Here is a 17,579-nt window from a genome sequence, read left to right as displayed (position 1 = left end):
GAGCGTTTCCGCCGGCTCCTCCTCTGTCACCGTCATCGCGTCTGGCATGGGACACGGGGGCGGAATGGTCTCCTACGCGCTGCTGAAGCTTCCGGCGCCTCCGTTGAAGAAGGGACCCGCTGGCGCGGTTACTGCATCACCGAGACCAGTTGTCGAAGCACGGAGGCCAGCTCTGGCTCCAAACCCGGCGGCGCGACCGCGTCCAGCGACCCGGAGACGTCAGATAGACACGACGACTGGACCGGTGACGGTAAGGGAGCCGCCAAGGCACGCAAAGGCAATATGTCGAAGAAAACGGCGGGTAGCGAAGCCGAGAACAAGAGCGGCGCATCGTCCTCGTCCGAGCCCGAGGAGGGCGAAGTTTCGGACTCTGGCGGCGGTTTCGGACTCTGGCGGCGGTTCCCGCAAGACCTCGACAACTCGGAGGCTCCAACATATGGTCTGCCGCATCTTCTCGAAGCGTACGTCCGGGAAGCCAGCCAGGTTTAGGGCCTTCGGGTTTCTGGAAGACCTTGGTGACTAGGACGTTGCGTGCTCTGTCGTACCTCGTTCGGTGCAGCAACCTGCAAGGTTTGCCCGCCTGTTCGGGGTGCCGTGCCGTCGGTGCAAGCCGCCCTGGGCCAGTGCCATCATCGCCTTCGCAGAGGGAGGGGCAGTATGGGAATTCGGGCATCGGAGCCAGCAGTCGAAGAAGGGGAAGACAAAGTGACTCGGGAGCGCTAGCGGTGGTTCGAAGCTTGGCTGCGCGCTCCTGGACACGGCCGGCCAGGGCTGAGGCCTGCTGGCGTGGACCGAGGGACCATGCTACAATCGGAACTACACGTTAGATTATCCTAAACTTCGTTGCCAGCTTTCATTCTGTGTCCATGATATTGAAGTGCACATATTTGTGCACTTTAGCTACCCATTTATTTTCGTCCATATTCCTTAGTTTTTCTTCAAAACTAATTTCGCTCTGTGCTTTTCGGACTTAAAGGAAGAAGGGTAAGAAAAGCTCAACTCATGTCTCACAGTACTGCCTCATTTGTGGTTTTATCCTGGGCCCCCAAGGCCAACCGGCTTTCCGACCTTTGCTTAACTTCCAACATCAACGAGATCTCTAATTTAAGCGCAGAATGGCATTTACAAACGTTACCACGGGCATCATTACTCATCTCCAGATTCCTCGCACCTCGTCTTATATATTCTAACCTCAAAGTGTCCTATGTTTCTTTATTGCTGCCTTCTACTGCCCCTTCATTCTTACATTATCTTGGTGGATGCTTAAGAAGGTATTTAATTCGTTTATGTTTACCGCCAGGTACCTATACTGCATGGTGGAATATAAATACCTCGATAGCAGCGCCGATAGCAACCTTGATCTACTCCGGCGGAGGCTGCGCATGGCGCTGCTGAGCGCCATGCGGGCCCTATCTTGAAAGCGTTCTGCTATGCGCGCACCGAGGGCTGATAGCCTCGTTAGCGCTGTGTTTTCGCAGCTTAGTTCGCGTTGAAGCGAGCTGCAGCGCGAACGTCGATTCACTCGGCGCTCGCTGCTGCTGCCGCGGTCATCGAGTGATATGTGTTCATGTTTGCCTGTGCGCGCGTGACACCATACTTGTAAAATTTATTTAATAAGCGAATGTTTACAAGTTTATACGTACGATAAAACTACTAACAAATTATATTTTTAAAAATTAAATTGTGGGGTTTTACGTGCCATAACCACTTTCTGATGATGAGGCACGCCGTAGTGGAGGGCTCCGGTAATTTCGACCACCTGGGGTTCTTTAACGTGCACCTAAATCTAAGTACACGGGTGTTTTCGCCCCCATCGAAATGCGGCCGCCGTGGTCGGGATTCGATCGCGTGACCTCGTGCTCAGCTGCCCAACGCCATAGCCACCGAAAAAACTGCTACGCTCATTTAGTATAGCTGCCTAATAATTTGCTATCGCAATCAATGCTTCGCCTTTTTGGCGAAACTACGACTTTGTCATCACAATTGACTTGACATAAGTAAAATAAATGCTTCTTTCAGTCTGTAGAGCATAAAGCTTTTAGATGCAACAAACCTAATCGAATTCGGTGCACTAGCTGCCGATCAGAACGAATTCTTCGTTCTGATCTATTTAGATGGCAGCTCTAGAGTTAAAGCTTCCTCTTAAAGCAGTAGTGACGTTGTTAACAATCGCCTTTCGTATGCAAATCAGGTTGCTACCAATTAAAGAGTAAGGCCGAAGATAATGTTTTGTGATATGATCAATCTATGGAAGGGAGACTACTTTCGAACGCCGTAAGTTGATGGCTCGTCTTGCAGTGTCACCGTCTCTCCCTCTTCTAATCTTTTCGACGTGCTTTATATCCAGCAGTCCTTTAGACATAACTTGGTCGGGGTTGGCACGCAGATAATTTCGCCTGTCACTGGCCCTGTCGCCGATACAGTGGTGTAGGGGATGGGGTGCATATATTAACGGTATGTAATAGTTCCGTTCGCAAACGCATGCAAGAGCGATGACTACGTGAAATAACACATAAAGTACACTATAACAAGAATACAATACGTGCTGGAAACAAGCACGGTTTACATTTACGCGGCAGTTACACGGCACCACCTGGTAAGCTTTTGGAAATGCCAGCTTCAAACGTGTGGCACGTGTGCGTTTTCTATGAAGCACGTAGGCTAAGCCTAACAATAAGACAGGGTGGTTTAGGCATGGCCACCGACCTCGCGGGAACATTTAAAACGCACAGATGACGTACGAATGATGTGTACACTTTACAAATAATGGAAGGCTTAGTTATCTATCAAGTTTTGTGCTGAACATATTATGTTGAGTTATAAATTTTACGCAAAATTATACATTCGCGTCGCATTCACATGGAAGGAATGCGGCAGTAGCGTATAGTGTAATTGCGAGCGTAGAAGGATGAAAGGAACGCGACACTGAAAATCGGAACACGCAACGACCTTTAGAGACCTTTTTGTTTATATGTTTGCGCAAGTACGCAGTGTTTTTCTCCTAGCGACAATCACGTGCACAACTTGACGCCCAAACTCGTAAAACAGAAAATAAGGAAGCTCTAGTTCTGTTACGACTCATTTCCAGCATCCCGCAGCGTTGACTAACGCTTGACTGTCGAAACGAAAGCCTAAACAATGTCTAGCACAGACAAAGCGCCTCGACCGCGACAGATTACGGTTTACGAGCGCGCCTGATGTGGCCTGTGAATTACCAAGCGGGAACGACGTAACAAATGCTGTCCTTAGTAAAGGACGTACGCATATTTCTGGACTGACGGCGGTCACTGACAATAATTCAAATTGCATGAGAGAACACGAATTGCTGTTACAGGGAGGAGGAAGGGGAGGGGGCAGGGGGGGGAGGGGGTTCGATGCCATCTACTATCGTATTTCAAGAGTGTCACGACCGGAAGGTACGCTTCGCTTAGTAGTTAAAGAAAAACGATCTGTAAAAGAATGAAAAAAAGGAATGATAGAGGAAGCAGCTTTCACGGGATGTCTTTTTTTCCTAGAACAATGCGGGAGTGGAATAGACTACCATCGTCAGTGGTTGATGTAATATCGAATGATGCATTTTATGCCTTGTTGCATTGATGCGACTACACTTCCGTTTTTTTTTTCTGCTTGCGAATAGTATCTATAATTCTTTGACCATTGTGCTTACCATTCGTACTGCATTGTTCATTTGTAAGCCGTATTGCACGAATGCGCTTGATGTTCTGTGTTTCTCCCCTCTGTGATGCCTGTAAAGGTGCTGTGGGTATTGAATAAATAAATAAATAAAGGTACCTGTCATGTAAGTGACGCAGCAGGCTGGAAAAATAAAACCTCGTGCAGTTCGAAATAGAAAGAACGCGTGAGTAGTAGTGAGGTATTAGAGCGAAAGGAGAGAAAGAAAGAACATGTTTCGTTATTGGGTATTAGAAAAGAAGAAGGCATCCAATAAGCCGAAAAATCACTACAGAGCTCCCACCGCTATAACCTTGCAAAGTTTCCAAGCTAATGTTTTTATGATTGTCTCCGAGATCTCAGGCCTACGGTTCCCACAGCTGCATGCTCCCGGATTTCCCGAGGTCATATTGACAGTATTGTGCGCGGTGTTAAGAACGGCCCGCTGAGGTGCAAGTTTTGCCAGCCAGGTGCGAGAGCGGCGTCGACTTTTCCTGGAAAGAGAGCCGCCTCCCCCGCAGAGAGGCGGCTCGTCTACTGGTCGAACGTTTCCCTCACCTGGGGATCGAGGGAGGACGGAGTGTTTATAAGCCGCTGTTGTGCGGCTACTGAGTGTACTTTCTCTCGCAGTCATGCTAGACTGATGAACTGCAACGTCCTTATTTGGGTACTGTAAATAAACCCATATTCCTCGTTCTCGATGAGAAGCAGTCCTTCCCTTCAACAACGTCCTCAGCGTGGATAAGTTGGGCGACGGCATGGGCCAGCTACCATCTAATTCATGCCCGACTCCATTCTTGACAACTAGTTACGAACGGTGGGATTGACCTCACAATCCTCACAACGGCCAAGAATGCCGATAGTGAGAAAAATACGAGAGTAAAGGCAGCGAGGTTTAAAGATAACCGCAAATGAAGTTTCCTTTTTGGCTATACTGGTTATTCATGAGCAGCGTAGACAATTGAGACTACTTCTAGGCTATGCTTCCGGGATCAACCACGCCTTTAAGTCCATGGATTACCGCTTCGAAGGCTTGCCAAATGCACGTGTAACACCGGTGTAAAAGCTTCCAACCTTCGGAGTGATCAAAGTGACAGTTCTACGCATTGAAGTAGACAGAACTAGACTCTGCCTATGATACTCACTGTTGCTTTTTTCTGTTACTTTCCTTTATTGTGTTTCTTTTTTCTTTCGTAAACGACGTTTTCGTTGCCCTGCCTCTCCGGGTTCCGCGTGGGCCGATACGGCTGGTTTTCCCGCCGAGAGAGCGGTACGTTTGCGCTCATGGTGACATTCACAAGTACTCTACCTAATCATTACCCAAAGACGTTTCAACGGCCGGCGACTTGGATTGCGCCGCTACTTCGTGTATCTACGAAGAGCGAACCAGAGAGAAGAGAAATGCACTTAACCGCACTTTCGCCGCGCCTCGAACGCACGCTGCTCTTCATAGAGTCCTCACTATACGTGGCCTTCCCATAGCACTGTCACAACACAAATCAATTGCTAGGCAGGCTCTTCTTTTACATGCAAAAGTGTAGTTACGTCACTCCCCGCTTCGTATGCTGCAGTTGCCGCTTCCCGGCTACTGCAGCTTATGGAATGGTAATCTTCACCGGGAAACGTTTGAGGCAAATGCTATGCGCGAAGGCGAGCTTTCTGGTTCTTTTTTTTTCTTTCCCCCGCACAGCTGGCGCCACCGCTGCCGCGGATGAGCGGAGGCGAGCGCCATCTTCTGGTACTGCAAGGAACCCAGCAGCGCATGTGACGGGTGCTTCCCGAGCTTTGCCTACGGACACGACAGACCCATTGGGAGATAGAGCTATACAGCTTTCACTGTAAGAGATACTCTACATTCGCCGCCCTGTCCATGAGTGGCGCTACCTAGCACTTCGAGGACAATATATGACACTCCATATACAAATACTCAAGAAGGTCGACGACGCACAGCCACCGTTGTTGCTCAATTGGTACAGCATCGATCGCGTGATGCGCAGGCTGTGGGTTAGACTCTCACCGGCGGCAAGCGGTCTTTTCGTCCACCTTCAATTCGATTGTCCTTATTATGGCTTGTTCTCTGGTGACTTGGCGTGCATGGCTCTAACAAAAATCGAGCTCCTCAGTTCCCCCCTCTCCACCGCTTGTCGCTCGCAACAGCCTACAATACCGTACATTTCGAAAGATAAGAAGTGCTTCATACAAAACGTGTTTACAAAAGCCACACAATAGACTTTGCAACAGCAAGAAATTGCATGCTGAAATTGGTTTATTTCGCTTGCGACTCGTCTATGCAGATTTAGGCCCCCGTCTAACAACACCAGAAGGTCAAAAGTAAATCCAAAGCCCTCCACTGCCGCACCTCTCATAGCCCCAGGGTTATCTTTTTTTTAAACGTTAAACCGTGAGAATGAACTCGACCCTTTTTTTTTTTGTTCGCGTAGGTTAAAATTCCATTACATTCATTAGATAGGGGGCTCAAAAAACACGAAGACTGAACATTATACATTTATACATAGCAGCGCAAGTAAAAAGGAACAAAACATTCTCGCAAAGCATATGTACTGATAAAGTAAAAAAAAAAACGCAGCCAGATAGGGGACTGACAACTTCGGTAGTGTTAGATGATACATGAGTAAGTGTTTTTTTTTTTCTATAATATACGCAGTTTGTAGTATTCCAAATGATATGGTAAATGTAGAGCAGACTTTTTCAATGGGCATCAGATGGCACAGGACACCACCTAAACTCTGTACGTGTAATGATCGGTCGCTTAGAAAGGTATATCTGCAATTTATCAGTTTTTTTCCTTCTCTTTTGTTTTGTAAAAGTACAATTAAATTTAGCGCCCACAGCTGATAATGGCTACGCCTCTGCCTTTGGAAAATAGGGTTCATTTCCTTCCTGCTGCAACGCGGCCTCCATTCCAAGAAAATTATATATATATATATATATATGGAGAGAGAGAGAGAGAGAGAGCTCGTTGAATAAGCCAGAGTTCATACGAGGAAAACTTCGCTGACTCAGTATTAGAATTGCTCCATATAGGCTCCCGGACGCAGCTAACTGCATGCTCATTACTCTCTATGAGGGCTGTCATGTTCTCTACTTATCGTTAGAGTGCCTTGATGCGCGCTCTCACCACGAGAGGCGAGCAGCCCCCATCATGAGCGCCGCAAATTGAACAATAAGAGTGCCACCTGGCGGAGCGCTTCAGAACTAGCTCCGAAGCGGTTGGAGCGCGAGGTTCAAGATCGTTCACGCGTACCGTGGTCGGTGAAGCACTTCATTTTAAAACAGCAACAAATAAATAATCACCAAAAAAATTTTGATTTCGACGCATGTGTTGGAATGTATGTGAAAGCGAAGCTTTAGTGAAGCAGGTAATCATATGCTACACGACTAACGGCGATGCGCGTTTAGTTCCACTCTATGCAACCTGTAAAATTTTGTGCCACATTTATGTTTATCCGCCACAACAGGACACGAGTTTAATCTCGCGCGAATTTCGCGTTTATAGCACTACCGCCGCCCACCAGCTACGCCGAAATGCAAGCATCGAATCTCGCTGTGTGAGAACGTACGTCACGCAGCGATGTGACGAGGACGCCGCTGATGCGCGATACTTGACGAGAGAAGAACGGTGAGCTGAACGGTACACGCGAAGGGAGTGCGGAGCAAATATATACCTACAAACTGAGGCTTAATTCACGAATGTTCTGGGGCCGAATTCATAAAGCTTTTCGTTCGTAAGGGATCATTACCACTGGTCAGCCGCCTTCGCTAATATTAAATGTCCAGCATTTCTTCATTTCATTTTTTCCTTCATTAATTCATTCTTTCTTTCCTCTGCTTTTCTTTTTCTGGAAGAAGAGGTCTATTCACACTAGCAGCTTCGCTGATCAAAATCAATTGCTACTGGAAAGAGTACCGCGCCGCGCCCTTGTTGTCCTTTCTTTTTTCTCGTGCAATAAGCTCTGTAGAGATACATTTCAAATGACAGAAACTTTTGCAAGATTGCATAGCTAAACATATCTGAACTTACAAATGGAAGTTAGGTAAAAAAAAAAAAATCATACGTACAGTCAGCGTCAAAAGATTGTGGAGCGCAGGTTCCACGAGAAAGTCAAATTTTGGCCCATGCTTTCTCTTTTTTTTTTTTTGCTTGCGGCTATAGTAAAACAATGCAAGGATACGTTGTCTGCGCATACCCTAGTAGAGGTATCAGGTCAAAACATAGCTGCGTGGCTGCAGGTTCATGAAGAATTCAGCATCCCGTAAACTTATCACGCCAACTGTACACGGTAAAAAAAAAAAAAATAAGCGCCTTCAGTCACCGCCTTGTCATTAATGATCAGAATCTTCGATAATGTTTGATAAATTGTGACACTTTATCAGCAGACTGGGCCGATGGAGGCCATGCTCTGCGAACGACACTCATCTCGGAGGCCAAAGTCGGGAAAATCTGAAGGGGAGATTTACCGGGTTACACGATCGCTATTTAGCGGCATGACCACCCTAACATCCCATTGAGGAAACGCGCGTCCAGATTTTAGATAATTAATGTGAGCAATCTTAACCTTATCCTGTCGTACACGACCTCCGGCATCTCCATGGTTTTGTGCGAGGTTATTGCATGCAATTGTAGATTCTAAAGCCGACAGCTCAACTCGTGAGTCAGCAATAAGGCATTCCATCCAAAGCGTGAGAATTTCGCAGAAACAGTCTACTCCATTGGAGAAAAAAAAACGTGTTTGATGACGGAATTTATAAATCAATTCTTATGGCGCCCACCGCCTCTATAAGCCGGAGCGGCACCCGAGTACGGCGACATCATTATGATGTCATCAACTCATCAAACTATTGATTTGCAATGATTTGATTATATTGTATCTCTCTTCATTGCAGTAAATGTTCATTCAATGCAATAGCATCAAACTGAGCCGCCGGTGTTGTTTGTATGACATGGCCCGATCCTGCAGATTCTGCTTGCTCGAGGACGTGTGTGGGCCGGCGCTAATTGCACGATATTGGGCGCCCCAAGCGGGTTATTGTGTACCAAGGACCTTGGTGGGCCCTCATCACCAGGTTTTTGAATGCGGTAGCATTTTTAACGAACAAAAACTTGGCCTTGGGATATCTGTGAGGTAGGGAGGCATAGCCTCTGCAGGAGCAAACGGGGAGGAAGGGTGAGCCGTAACGAGCCACGTGACAGCCACGTGACGGTTGCGATTACGCGGACAAGCGGCAGGGCGCAGGTATGGAAGGAAGGTCGCTCGCGGACGTTGGTAGAGGCAACGATAGTTTGTGTTGTGATTGTTGGCAGCGAAGCTCGCCTCGTGCAGGCAGCAGCCATTCGCGATATCTTAGTTTCTATTATTTCTATTATTTCCGGTATTGATGCACCAATACGAAATAAAATTCTTGAGGCGGAACGCTCCTAATTAGAAAAAAAGGACCGAACGGGCTTCTGGTCACTGACCGAATCAAATATTTCACGGTTCGAAGAACACGTATGGGTTCTGAAACGACAATGAATTTTTGACTCCGTGCCTTCAGAAGCCTTTATGAATATTTTTTTTTTCTAAAATGCTGCCTGGCTGGAAGAGTTTTCTTCGGATCCTTGTTATGAGAACGCTCTCTAGACGGCGCTTTACGACTTCCAGCAAAACCCGTAAGAAACGTCTACCCTGCAGAAGCGCTGGAATTCAAAGCAGAGGGATGCATTAACGGGTTAGCAGTAAAAACAATCAGTAAGAGACGTTTTAGAGTATTGGTTAAAAAATAAAGAAGGGAAGAGATTGATGAAACGGGAGTCATTAAATGTGGAGGTGACTGTAGAATATAGCGGTAGAGGCTTCAATGAAAAATAAAGTAAAGATCAGGAAGTGCCAGGCTAAATTGTAGACTTGTAATAAAACCTGACTAGATCAAGCAGGCTAGGTGGCTATTTGTAGCTGCCCCGTTTCAAAGGGGATGCCAATAAATATCATCGTCGTCATCTTAACGTGTAACAAATATTTCCAGTGAGGCTTGGCGAAGGTCCCTTTATTGAGGCGCGTTATGATTCACACCCGGCTCCTCATGCGAGAGTACCTGATGACGTAATTCCGCCACCCAAGTGTTGCATCCAGCCATCAGAAGACCGAGTCACATAATCGCAGCTTCTGCGGCGCAACTTTCATGAAAACGTGGGTCTTCTGATGGCAATGTTCCTATTCCGCGGAATGGTTTAGGTGCCCGTGGCAGCTATACACTACTATGGATGAAGACATGAAAAGCGTTACGTCATGAAGATGCGCCGGTACCTCGGTCAAATTTGGTGCAATACGTTGACAAGCTATATATATATATATATATATACTAGCCTGAATTTTTTCTATAGAGCAAGATTAATAGACACAGTTCTCAGATGTATTCAAAAAGGGTTTCGCAAGCTGCTTTGCGAGAATTGCTACTCGAAGCGGCGAACAACAAGGAACTGTCAACGCTAGTCGTCTGCTCCTTTTGCCTGTTATTATACATGTTTCTTTGTAAACATGCGGCTTGTCTATGTATGGTGGCCGTTACATACAATTATATGGTGTGCGGGACAGTAGATGCCCACCCTTACTCTTTATTCTGAACGAGGGTCCCCTGCTCCTTCTTAATTCGCTGACTAAAGGAGCACTATACTGACATATATCTTGAAAATGATCGAGAGTGTACCACGTGTCTCTTGCACGCATAAGGATGACACATAAGCAAATTAGAAACGCCCGGAAAACGCTTCGACGATGTCTCTATTTGATACTATATAGTCGGCGGTTCTGAAACGCTGCACCCGGTCTCGTCGCCATTATCGTAGTGTCCCGATCACTGGGCAAAATTTACTGGCGTCGTCAGCCGTATAGGCTTGGTGTGCGGACGATCTTAGTGAACGAACAAACAAGAACACGGCGCTTGTTCCTTCTGGCAGCTGTCGCGTGTACCAGCCGCATCGATCACGGGAACGGCACATGGAGCCAGTGTGTCATGAACGACATCTCCCACACACCTAGCCTAAGCACCCAAACTGGTTCACATGCAAACAGGTATAGGAGCAAACTACTTAGATTGCTCGGACACTTGCAACGATTCCTTCTGGGGTTGACAGCGCTTTGACGTTTGTTTAGAACGCAACGTAGGACGAGTCGCCAATGTAGCGTCAGCGTACTCGCTTAGCGCAAAGTCCTCGGTGTACGAAGGAATCAAATGTGCGCCCATAGTTTCTTACTCACCTGCCGCATCGTCAAAGAGGAACCGGACGCGGAGCTGCTTCCGTTACGCTCGGTGCGACCAGGACTTGTCTCGCTGGTCACCTCGACGGACTGATACTGACCCGCTGCCCGCGGAAGCGCCTTCGATGACGACAGCGACGTACGCAGTAAACTCTCGCGTTCCAGCTTCTGCGGCGTGGCGACTGGCTGCGGCGGCGGCGGCGGCAGTGGCGCTTTTCGGCGAACGACGTCGTCGCACCTGGCCACGTCGTGGGGTTCTTTTTCTTCGTCAAAGGGTCCGGGCCGGTTGGGCTGCGGTTAGGCATACGCCCGTATCGTCACGCCGGGGCGAGCTCGACGCACGACGCAAGAAGGCGGACGATAGACAGCCTGCGGGGCTAACGCAGTGCCTTTGCGAAGGCTCCGTGCGGAACTGTGTAAGGTCTAACGTGGCGCACCGCAGCTACACGGCGGCAGCAGCTTGTGTGCACGCGGTCGATCGGTCGTTCGTGCCACTTCGCCGAACGAACCTCACGAGCTTCGGATATATAGACAGAAAGAAAAAAAAAGAAAGAAATAAAGAAATGCACGCCCGCACACTCACGTTTCTCGAGCACGCAACTACGGCGTTTTGGTCGGAAAATAAAAAAATAAATAAAAATAAATAAAACGTGCGCGGCAACAGCTGCGCCGGAGTCGCGCGGCACTCCATTGGGACTGGATTCGCCCTCTCCGTGGTTCGCACGCGCTCGCGCAGGTTGTTCGCAGGCGTTCCCGTCGCGCTGACTGCGGGCCTGCGGGGCACACGCCGAGGCACACATTTGACGTTCGGGAAGAAATTATTGGCGCCGCGACGTCGAACTCCTGAAAAGACCGAATCGCTTCGCCGGTGAAAGTGCCTCGCGTCGTTACAAGCGTTGTGACGTGTATGTGAAGTGGACTAGCTGAGTGAAAAAGCTGCATCTCTGAAAGCTGCGGTCGCTCAAGTATCGCATGGATAGGGTTGATTTATTGATTAGTTGATTGACGGACGAACTAGTTCCAGAGACAGCGTGCAAGTCAATGAGAGTGAGTGAGTGAGTGAGTGAGTGAGAGAGAGGGGGAGAGAGGGAGGGAGAGGTCTACTAAACCAGTAAGTGACTAAGGGTCTGTCGACGAGTTGGCTTGCGAGTGAGTTAGTGTGTGAAAGAACAAGGCATGTGACATCAAGCCTGTGCACTAGAATCTATATAGAATTGAGGGAGTGAGTGATTAAGCGACTCCGTGACTGATTAACTGAGGGAATGGTTACATAATCGGCTGAGTGAGTGAGTGGGCGATGAGGGAGTAAGTGAAGAGTGGTTGACACGTGAGTGCAGGACGTCACCACAAGTGCTTCGCGCCTTCTCCCAACTTGAACTTTTCGCCTCTGATGTGCTGCCTCAGCGGCCAGACGTTTTCGTAGCGCTTCCCCTGGCATGCTTGCAACTCGTTTATGAATGCGAATCACAGATAAACGTTTACTGAACTCTGCGCTCGCTCTGTGAACAGCTGTGGCATGGTCGGTAGGCTGTGTTGCATTAGCGACGTCCCTCAGATAGTGAGGAAACATTAAATAGGTGTACGAGGAAGGGCGCTGATATGCAGCTTGTGTAAGTCTCCCTGACACTCGAGCCAAAACGCCAACTTCTGCGCGTTCCACGCTGTTCCACATGACCGCGGACCTCTCCTATTGAAGCTTTTCGGCAATGTTCCCCGACACTCTTGCTTTAATGTTGCACTCTACGCGCTAAGCAGAGAGGCCAAAGGCACACTCTGCTCCTGTATGGAGCTCGCGACTACTCAGGAGATTTTCATTAATAAATTATTCACTTTCTGTGAGTAGAAACTAAGGCTGACAAACAGAACCCGACAACTCAAAACCAGGGAGGTCCGATACCAACATCTCCGGGAGCCACAGAGACGGCACTTCACTGAGGAACGTTGCATCTTTTGCTTGGGGAAAAGGAAGTATGTCTGAAGAGTTGTTCATTGCTGTCCTCAGCCTGTCTTGTAATGCCTCGTCGTTCCTTTATGGCCGAAGGCGCGTTTTGTGCATATTCACGAAAGAAAACGGCAGCTCGTGGATGCCGGAGCTTCCTAATATACGCGTCAGTTTCAAGGCATTGTTAGCTATGTTTCCGTATTTGTTTTTACCAAGGTTCCTATAAAACTGACGAAATACCACGCCTTTTTAGCTCTCGTTAACACGGCAAACATTAACCTGGTTATGCTGATGTCGATTTGCCTAAGCAGAAAGTTTTTCTGCGGGTTGGGCGGACCCCCTTAAGGGTTCGGCATCGAAAAGGTCAAAGGGCAGAAGTGGAGAGGAGATAGCGCTTGAGTCCGTTGAATTCTTCAATGACGATTCTAAAATGACAGCAGTGGTGGGTGCTTAACTATTTGACCAAAGCTGTGGTGGGAGGAGGGGTGCCCAGAGACCTTCGCAAATCTCTCTAACGACCCCATTTTGAGATGAGAACTCACATAAACAATCCACAAATCGGTGTAGGTTACACACGATATAATTCGACAGCTCAACGGTTCAATAAACTTTCTCGTATTTCGGCTGCGCTTCAGAAGATTATTTACTTTTTCTAACGCGTATTGAGCTACACCTTGACGAAAATGTCCTTTCTTGGATTAAAGTTTTCTACAAGGTCGTTCACGGTGTCAGAGTTGTAGGACGTTGTCACCGCTGGCATCCAGTTGTAAGGATTGTAGTCGGGCATGTACTATGTGGTAGCTGGCCCATGCCGTCGTCCAACTCACCCACGCTTGGGACGTGGTTGTAGGGAGGAACTTGCTCGCATCGAGAACTAGGAGTACAGGATTTATTTACATATATACATTAAAACATGAGATACATTTCAACAGTCTAGCATGACTGCCAAATGGAGCCCGAAAGACGAAGCATACAGCACACGAGCTCCAAGCACCCAGCACGAAGCACCCACCGAGTTGAGCGGGTCCTCGTAACTAGATTGTCGCGCTTGACCCCAGCCGGCGCCTCTTAATTCTAGAGCTGACTTCTCCGGTAGTCGCCACGAGTGTCAGCAGACTGACGAATCCTGGGGCCCGAGGAAACGCACTGCAAAACACCCTTTGTTAGAGAAGCTCTCTTGCTGCAAATAGAACGCGAAGGCCGCGGCAAATCAACCAACAATACACGGTCCGCCAAACGTGGCCAGCCCTGCTGCCGTCGCCGACTCTCCGAAGGAGGCGCATGGTGGATTAACGCTGCCGTGGTCTCCAGTTCTCTGAAGGAAAAGCATGGTCGGTTAGCGCTGTCGTCGTCGCCGGTTCTCTAAAAGACGCCACCCCCGTGGGTCGCTCGAAACAACTGCAGCGGACTGAGATAGGTTTGCAGAGCACTACCCCTTGTTTGGATCGGACTGCTGGTACGATCTGTTGGGAACTCGGCGCTGACGCCCGTGGTTGTACCTGGGTCGCAAGCCCCAAGGGTAGCGTTGGCCTGGCGGCCTGGGGTACAACTGGAAGCATCCGAAGGTCCCGGCAAAGCATGAGTCGACTGGTAACAACAAAACAACTTGTTTATTTTAACATCGCAAAGAGTTGGCGGTCAGGTTGACCGAAGTAGAGAGACGGGAGAGCACTTCACTCAACAGAAGAAATCGGAGCCCTCTCTTTTGCGTCCGGGGGCAGCTGTTTTTATACTCTCGCAGTTGAGGGCAAGAAGGAACCCCTCAAAAGACGAGCACGTGAATGTACAATGGGCTAATGGTGACGCACACTGTCGTAGCGATGCCGTAGCACCATGACGAGCACGATCTCGTAGCACCCTGTCGAGCACGATCTCGTAGCACCCTGTTGTAGCGCTGCCGGTCGGGCACAATGACTGTAATGAGAGGATGGTCCCTGCTTTGGCATCGCCTGTTTCGGGCACAATGACTGGAATGAGAAGATGGTCCCTGCTTTGGCATCGCCTGTTTCGGGCACAATGACTGGAATGAGAGGATGGTCCCTGCTTTGGCATCGCCTGTTTCGGGCACAATGACTGGAATGAGAGGGTGATCTTTTGCGGTCGCATCGCCGCAGTCGCGCCTGGAAACACCTGCCGATGAGTGTTGCGGCGACGACGATCGGGCCAAAATGTCTGCCGCCCCGCCGCAGTCGCGCCGGCAAAACCACGTGTCGCAGGCGAAACGCAACAGACCGCCCCGCCGGGGGAAGGAGATCCCGATGGACAGGGGACAGCATCCGCTGTCCGGAGGGATGTCGCTCGATGATGCTCATAACCGAAGTCGGGCGTCCCTCGACGTTTCTTGAGCGCAGCGCACAGAGAAGGCCTCGTTCTCTTGATCAGGTTCGCACGGGACACTGCAAAGAGACTTCGGGAGAGTTCACATTTTTGTTCTCGTTCCCGGTAAGCGTTAGAACTACGCTGAAACTCAACCGCTCAGTCAGCAAGCACGGCACAACCCTCACTAAGCCCTGCCAGGCTCTTTCCCCTTTTTATACCACTGCCTAGTTCCTTACAGTAGTCTAGCATCACTCAGAACGCGTCCACAAATTGAAAACTTGCACTAGAAAGCATATCATCACTTTGAAACACTAAACAAAAGCAATATGTTAAAAAAATCCTGCCTCAGGAAAAAAAACATCAGTAACAAACAATTTTGAGGCTGATTCCTGCGTTAGGGGCTTCGACTTAAGCCATCGGCGTTACCGTTGAGACTCCCCTTTTTGTAACGCACCTCAAAGGAATATTGTTGTAAAGCGAGGCTCCAGCGCAGGAGGCGGCCATTTTTGGGAGAGATGGTCTGCAGCCATTGGAGAGGGCAGTGATCCGTCTCAATGATAAACCTCGAGCCGGCTAGATAGCATGACAATTTCTGAACGGCCCACACGAGACACGCACACTCTTTCTCGGTGGCGCTATACGCCTGCTCACGACTGGTCAGCTTACGACTAGCATACAGGACGGGGTGTTCTACTTCTCCATTTTCCCGTTGGCACAGTACAACGCCCATGCCTCGCTCACTAGCATCGCACTGAACAATGAACCCTTTTGTATAGTCTGGCGATCGTAGCACAGGCTGGCCTGTTAGGGCACTCTTTAGGGCGCTAAAAGCTCTTTCCTTTGTCTCGTCCCAGACGACTGTTTGAGGCTCTGTCTTTCTTAGAGCATCCGTCAGGGGAGCCGCGATATCAGAGTACCTAGGGATGTACCTCTGATAGTAGCCGGCGACACCTAAGAACGACCGAATATCGGTCTTTGTGCGCGGTTGCGGAAAGTCTCGCACAGCGGCCACTTTTATTTCAGAGGGGCGGCGACGACCCTGACCAATCACGTGACCGAGGTAGACAACCTCGGCCTGTGCTAACTGGCACTTAGGAGCCTTTACTGTCAAGCCTGCTTCGCGCAGGCGGGTTAGCACTGCCCGCAAGTGTGTCATATGCTCAGACCAGGATGCGGAGAATATCGCTACGTCGTCTAGATACGGTAAAGCGAATTCTTGCTGTCCCCGCAACACTTTATCCATGAGACTTGAAAAACAGTATGGCGCGTTCTTCAAACCAAAACTCAACACTTTAGGACGGAATGTTCCCATTGGTGAAATGAACGCCGCATACCTACAAGCCTCTTCTGTAAGTGGAACCTGCCAATAACCCCTGACAAGATCTAGGGTGGAAATAAACTGAGCGCTACTAACTTTCTCAAGGCGCTCCTCGATGTTAGGGATCGGATAAATTTGATCCTTAGTGATGGAATTAAGCCTGCGGTAGTCGACGCAAGGACGAGGTTCCTTGCCCGGTACCTCAACTAAAATCAAAGGGGAGGTATAATCACTCTCACCTGCCTCAATAACACCGAGCTGTAGCATTTTCTTTACCTCAGCCTCCATAATATCGCTCTGGCGGGGTGACACCCGATACGCTTTGGATCGCACTGGCTCTGTGGAGGTAAGTTCTATATCATGAGTAAGTACAGAAGTCCTACCAGGCCTCTAAGAGAACAGACCTTGAAACTCTTGTAATAGCTGGTGTAGTTCGGTTTTCTGCTCAGGCGACAGCGGTGCTTTACTGATAAGGTCACTAATGACTTGACCGGTGTCTTCCCTGTTCGTCACTGAGCCTAGTCCCGGAAGCTCGACCGGAAGCTCTTCAGGAACGTTTACCATCATGCACACCACGGCTTCCCTTTGTCTATAAGGTTTGAGCAGATTACAGTGGTAAACTTGCTGTGCTTTCCGCTTTCCTGGCAGACTTACCACGTAGTTAACGTCCGACAGTTTCTGAACAATTCGCGCTGGGCCCTCCCACTGCACGTCTAGTTTGTTGTTTAGCGATGTGCGCAATATCATGACCTCATCGCCAACCTCAAAACGACGGGCCCTGGCTGTCCGATCATAATAAACCTTGGCCCTCTGCTGGGCCTTTGTCATTGCTTCACCTGACAACTCCTGTGCCCTTCTTAAGCGTTCGAGGAGCTTAAGCACGTACTCCACCACGACTGGGTCGTCGCCCCTACCTTCCCATGATTCTCGAAGCATGCGAAGCGGAGATCGAAGCGAGCGACCGTACACCAGTTCAGCTGGCGAAAACCCCGTAGCCGCATGCGGCGCGGTCCTTAAATCAAACATCACCCCAGGCAGACACAGCTCCCAGTCAGTTCGATGTTCAAAACAC

The 17,579-nt window shown here is 49.0% G+C and overlaps 1 protein-coding gene across 1 annotated transcript in view; it reads right to left on the bottom strand.

The window, feature by feature from the left end:
- LOC142575614 (cationic amino acid transporter 4-like) overlaps positions 1-11,137 on the bottom strand; it is a 153,884-nt gene extending 142,747 nt beyond the window's left edge. The window contains exon 1 of the mRNA XM_075685113.1: positions 10,929-11,137. Coding sequence (XP_075541228.1) covers positions 10,929-10,937 — 9 coding nt within the window. The 5' untranslated portion in view covers positions 10,938-11,137. The remainder of the gene's footprint in view (positions 1-10,928) is intronic.
- Positions 11,138-17,579: the final 6,442 nt, after the last annotated feature.

Source organism: Dermacentor variabilis, chromosome 3, assembly GCF_050947875.1.
Source record: "Dermacentor variabilis isolate Ectoservices chromosome 3, ASM5094787v1, whole genome shotgun sequence".
NCBI classification, from domain to species: domain Eukaryota; kingdom Metazoa; phylum Arthropoda; class Arachnida; order Ixodida; family Ixodidae; genus Dermacentor; species Dermacentor variabilis.
This window is presented reverse-complemented; position numbering and strand designations above follow the sequence as displayed.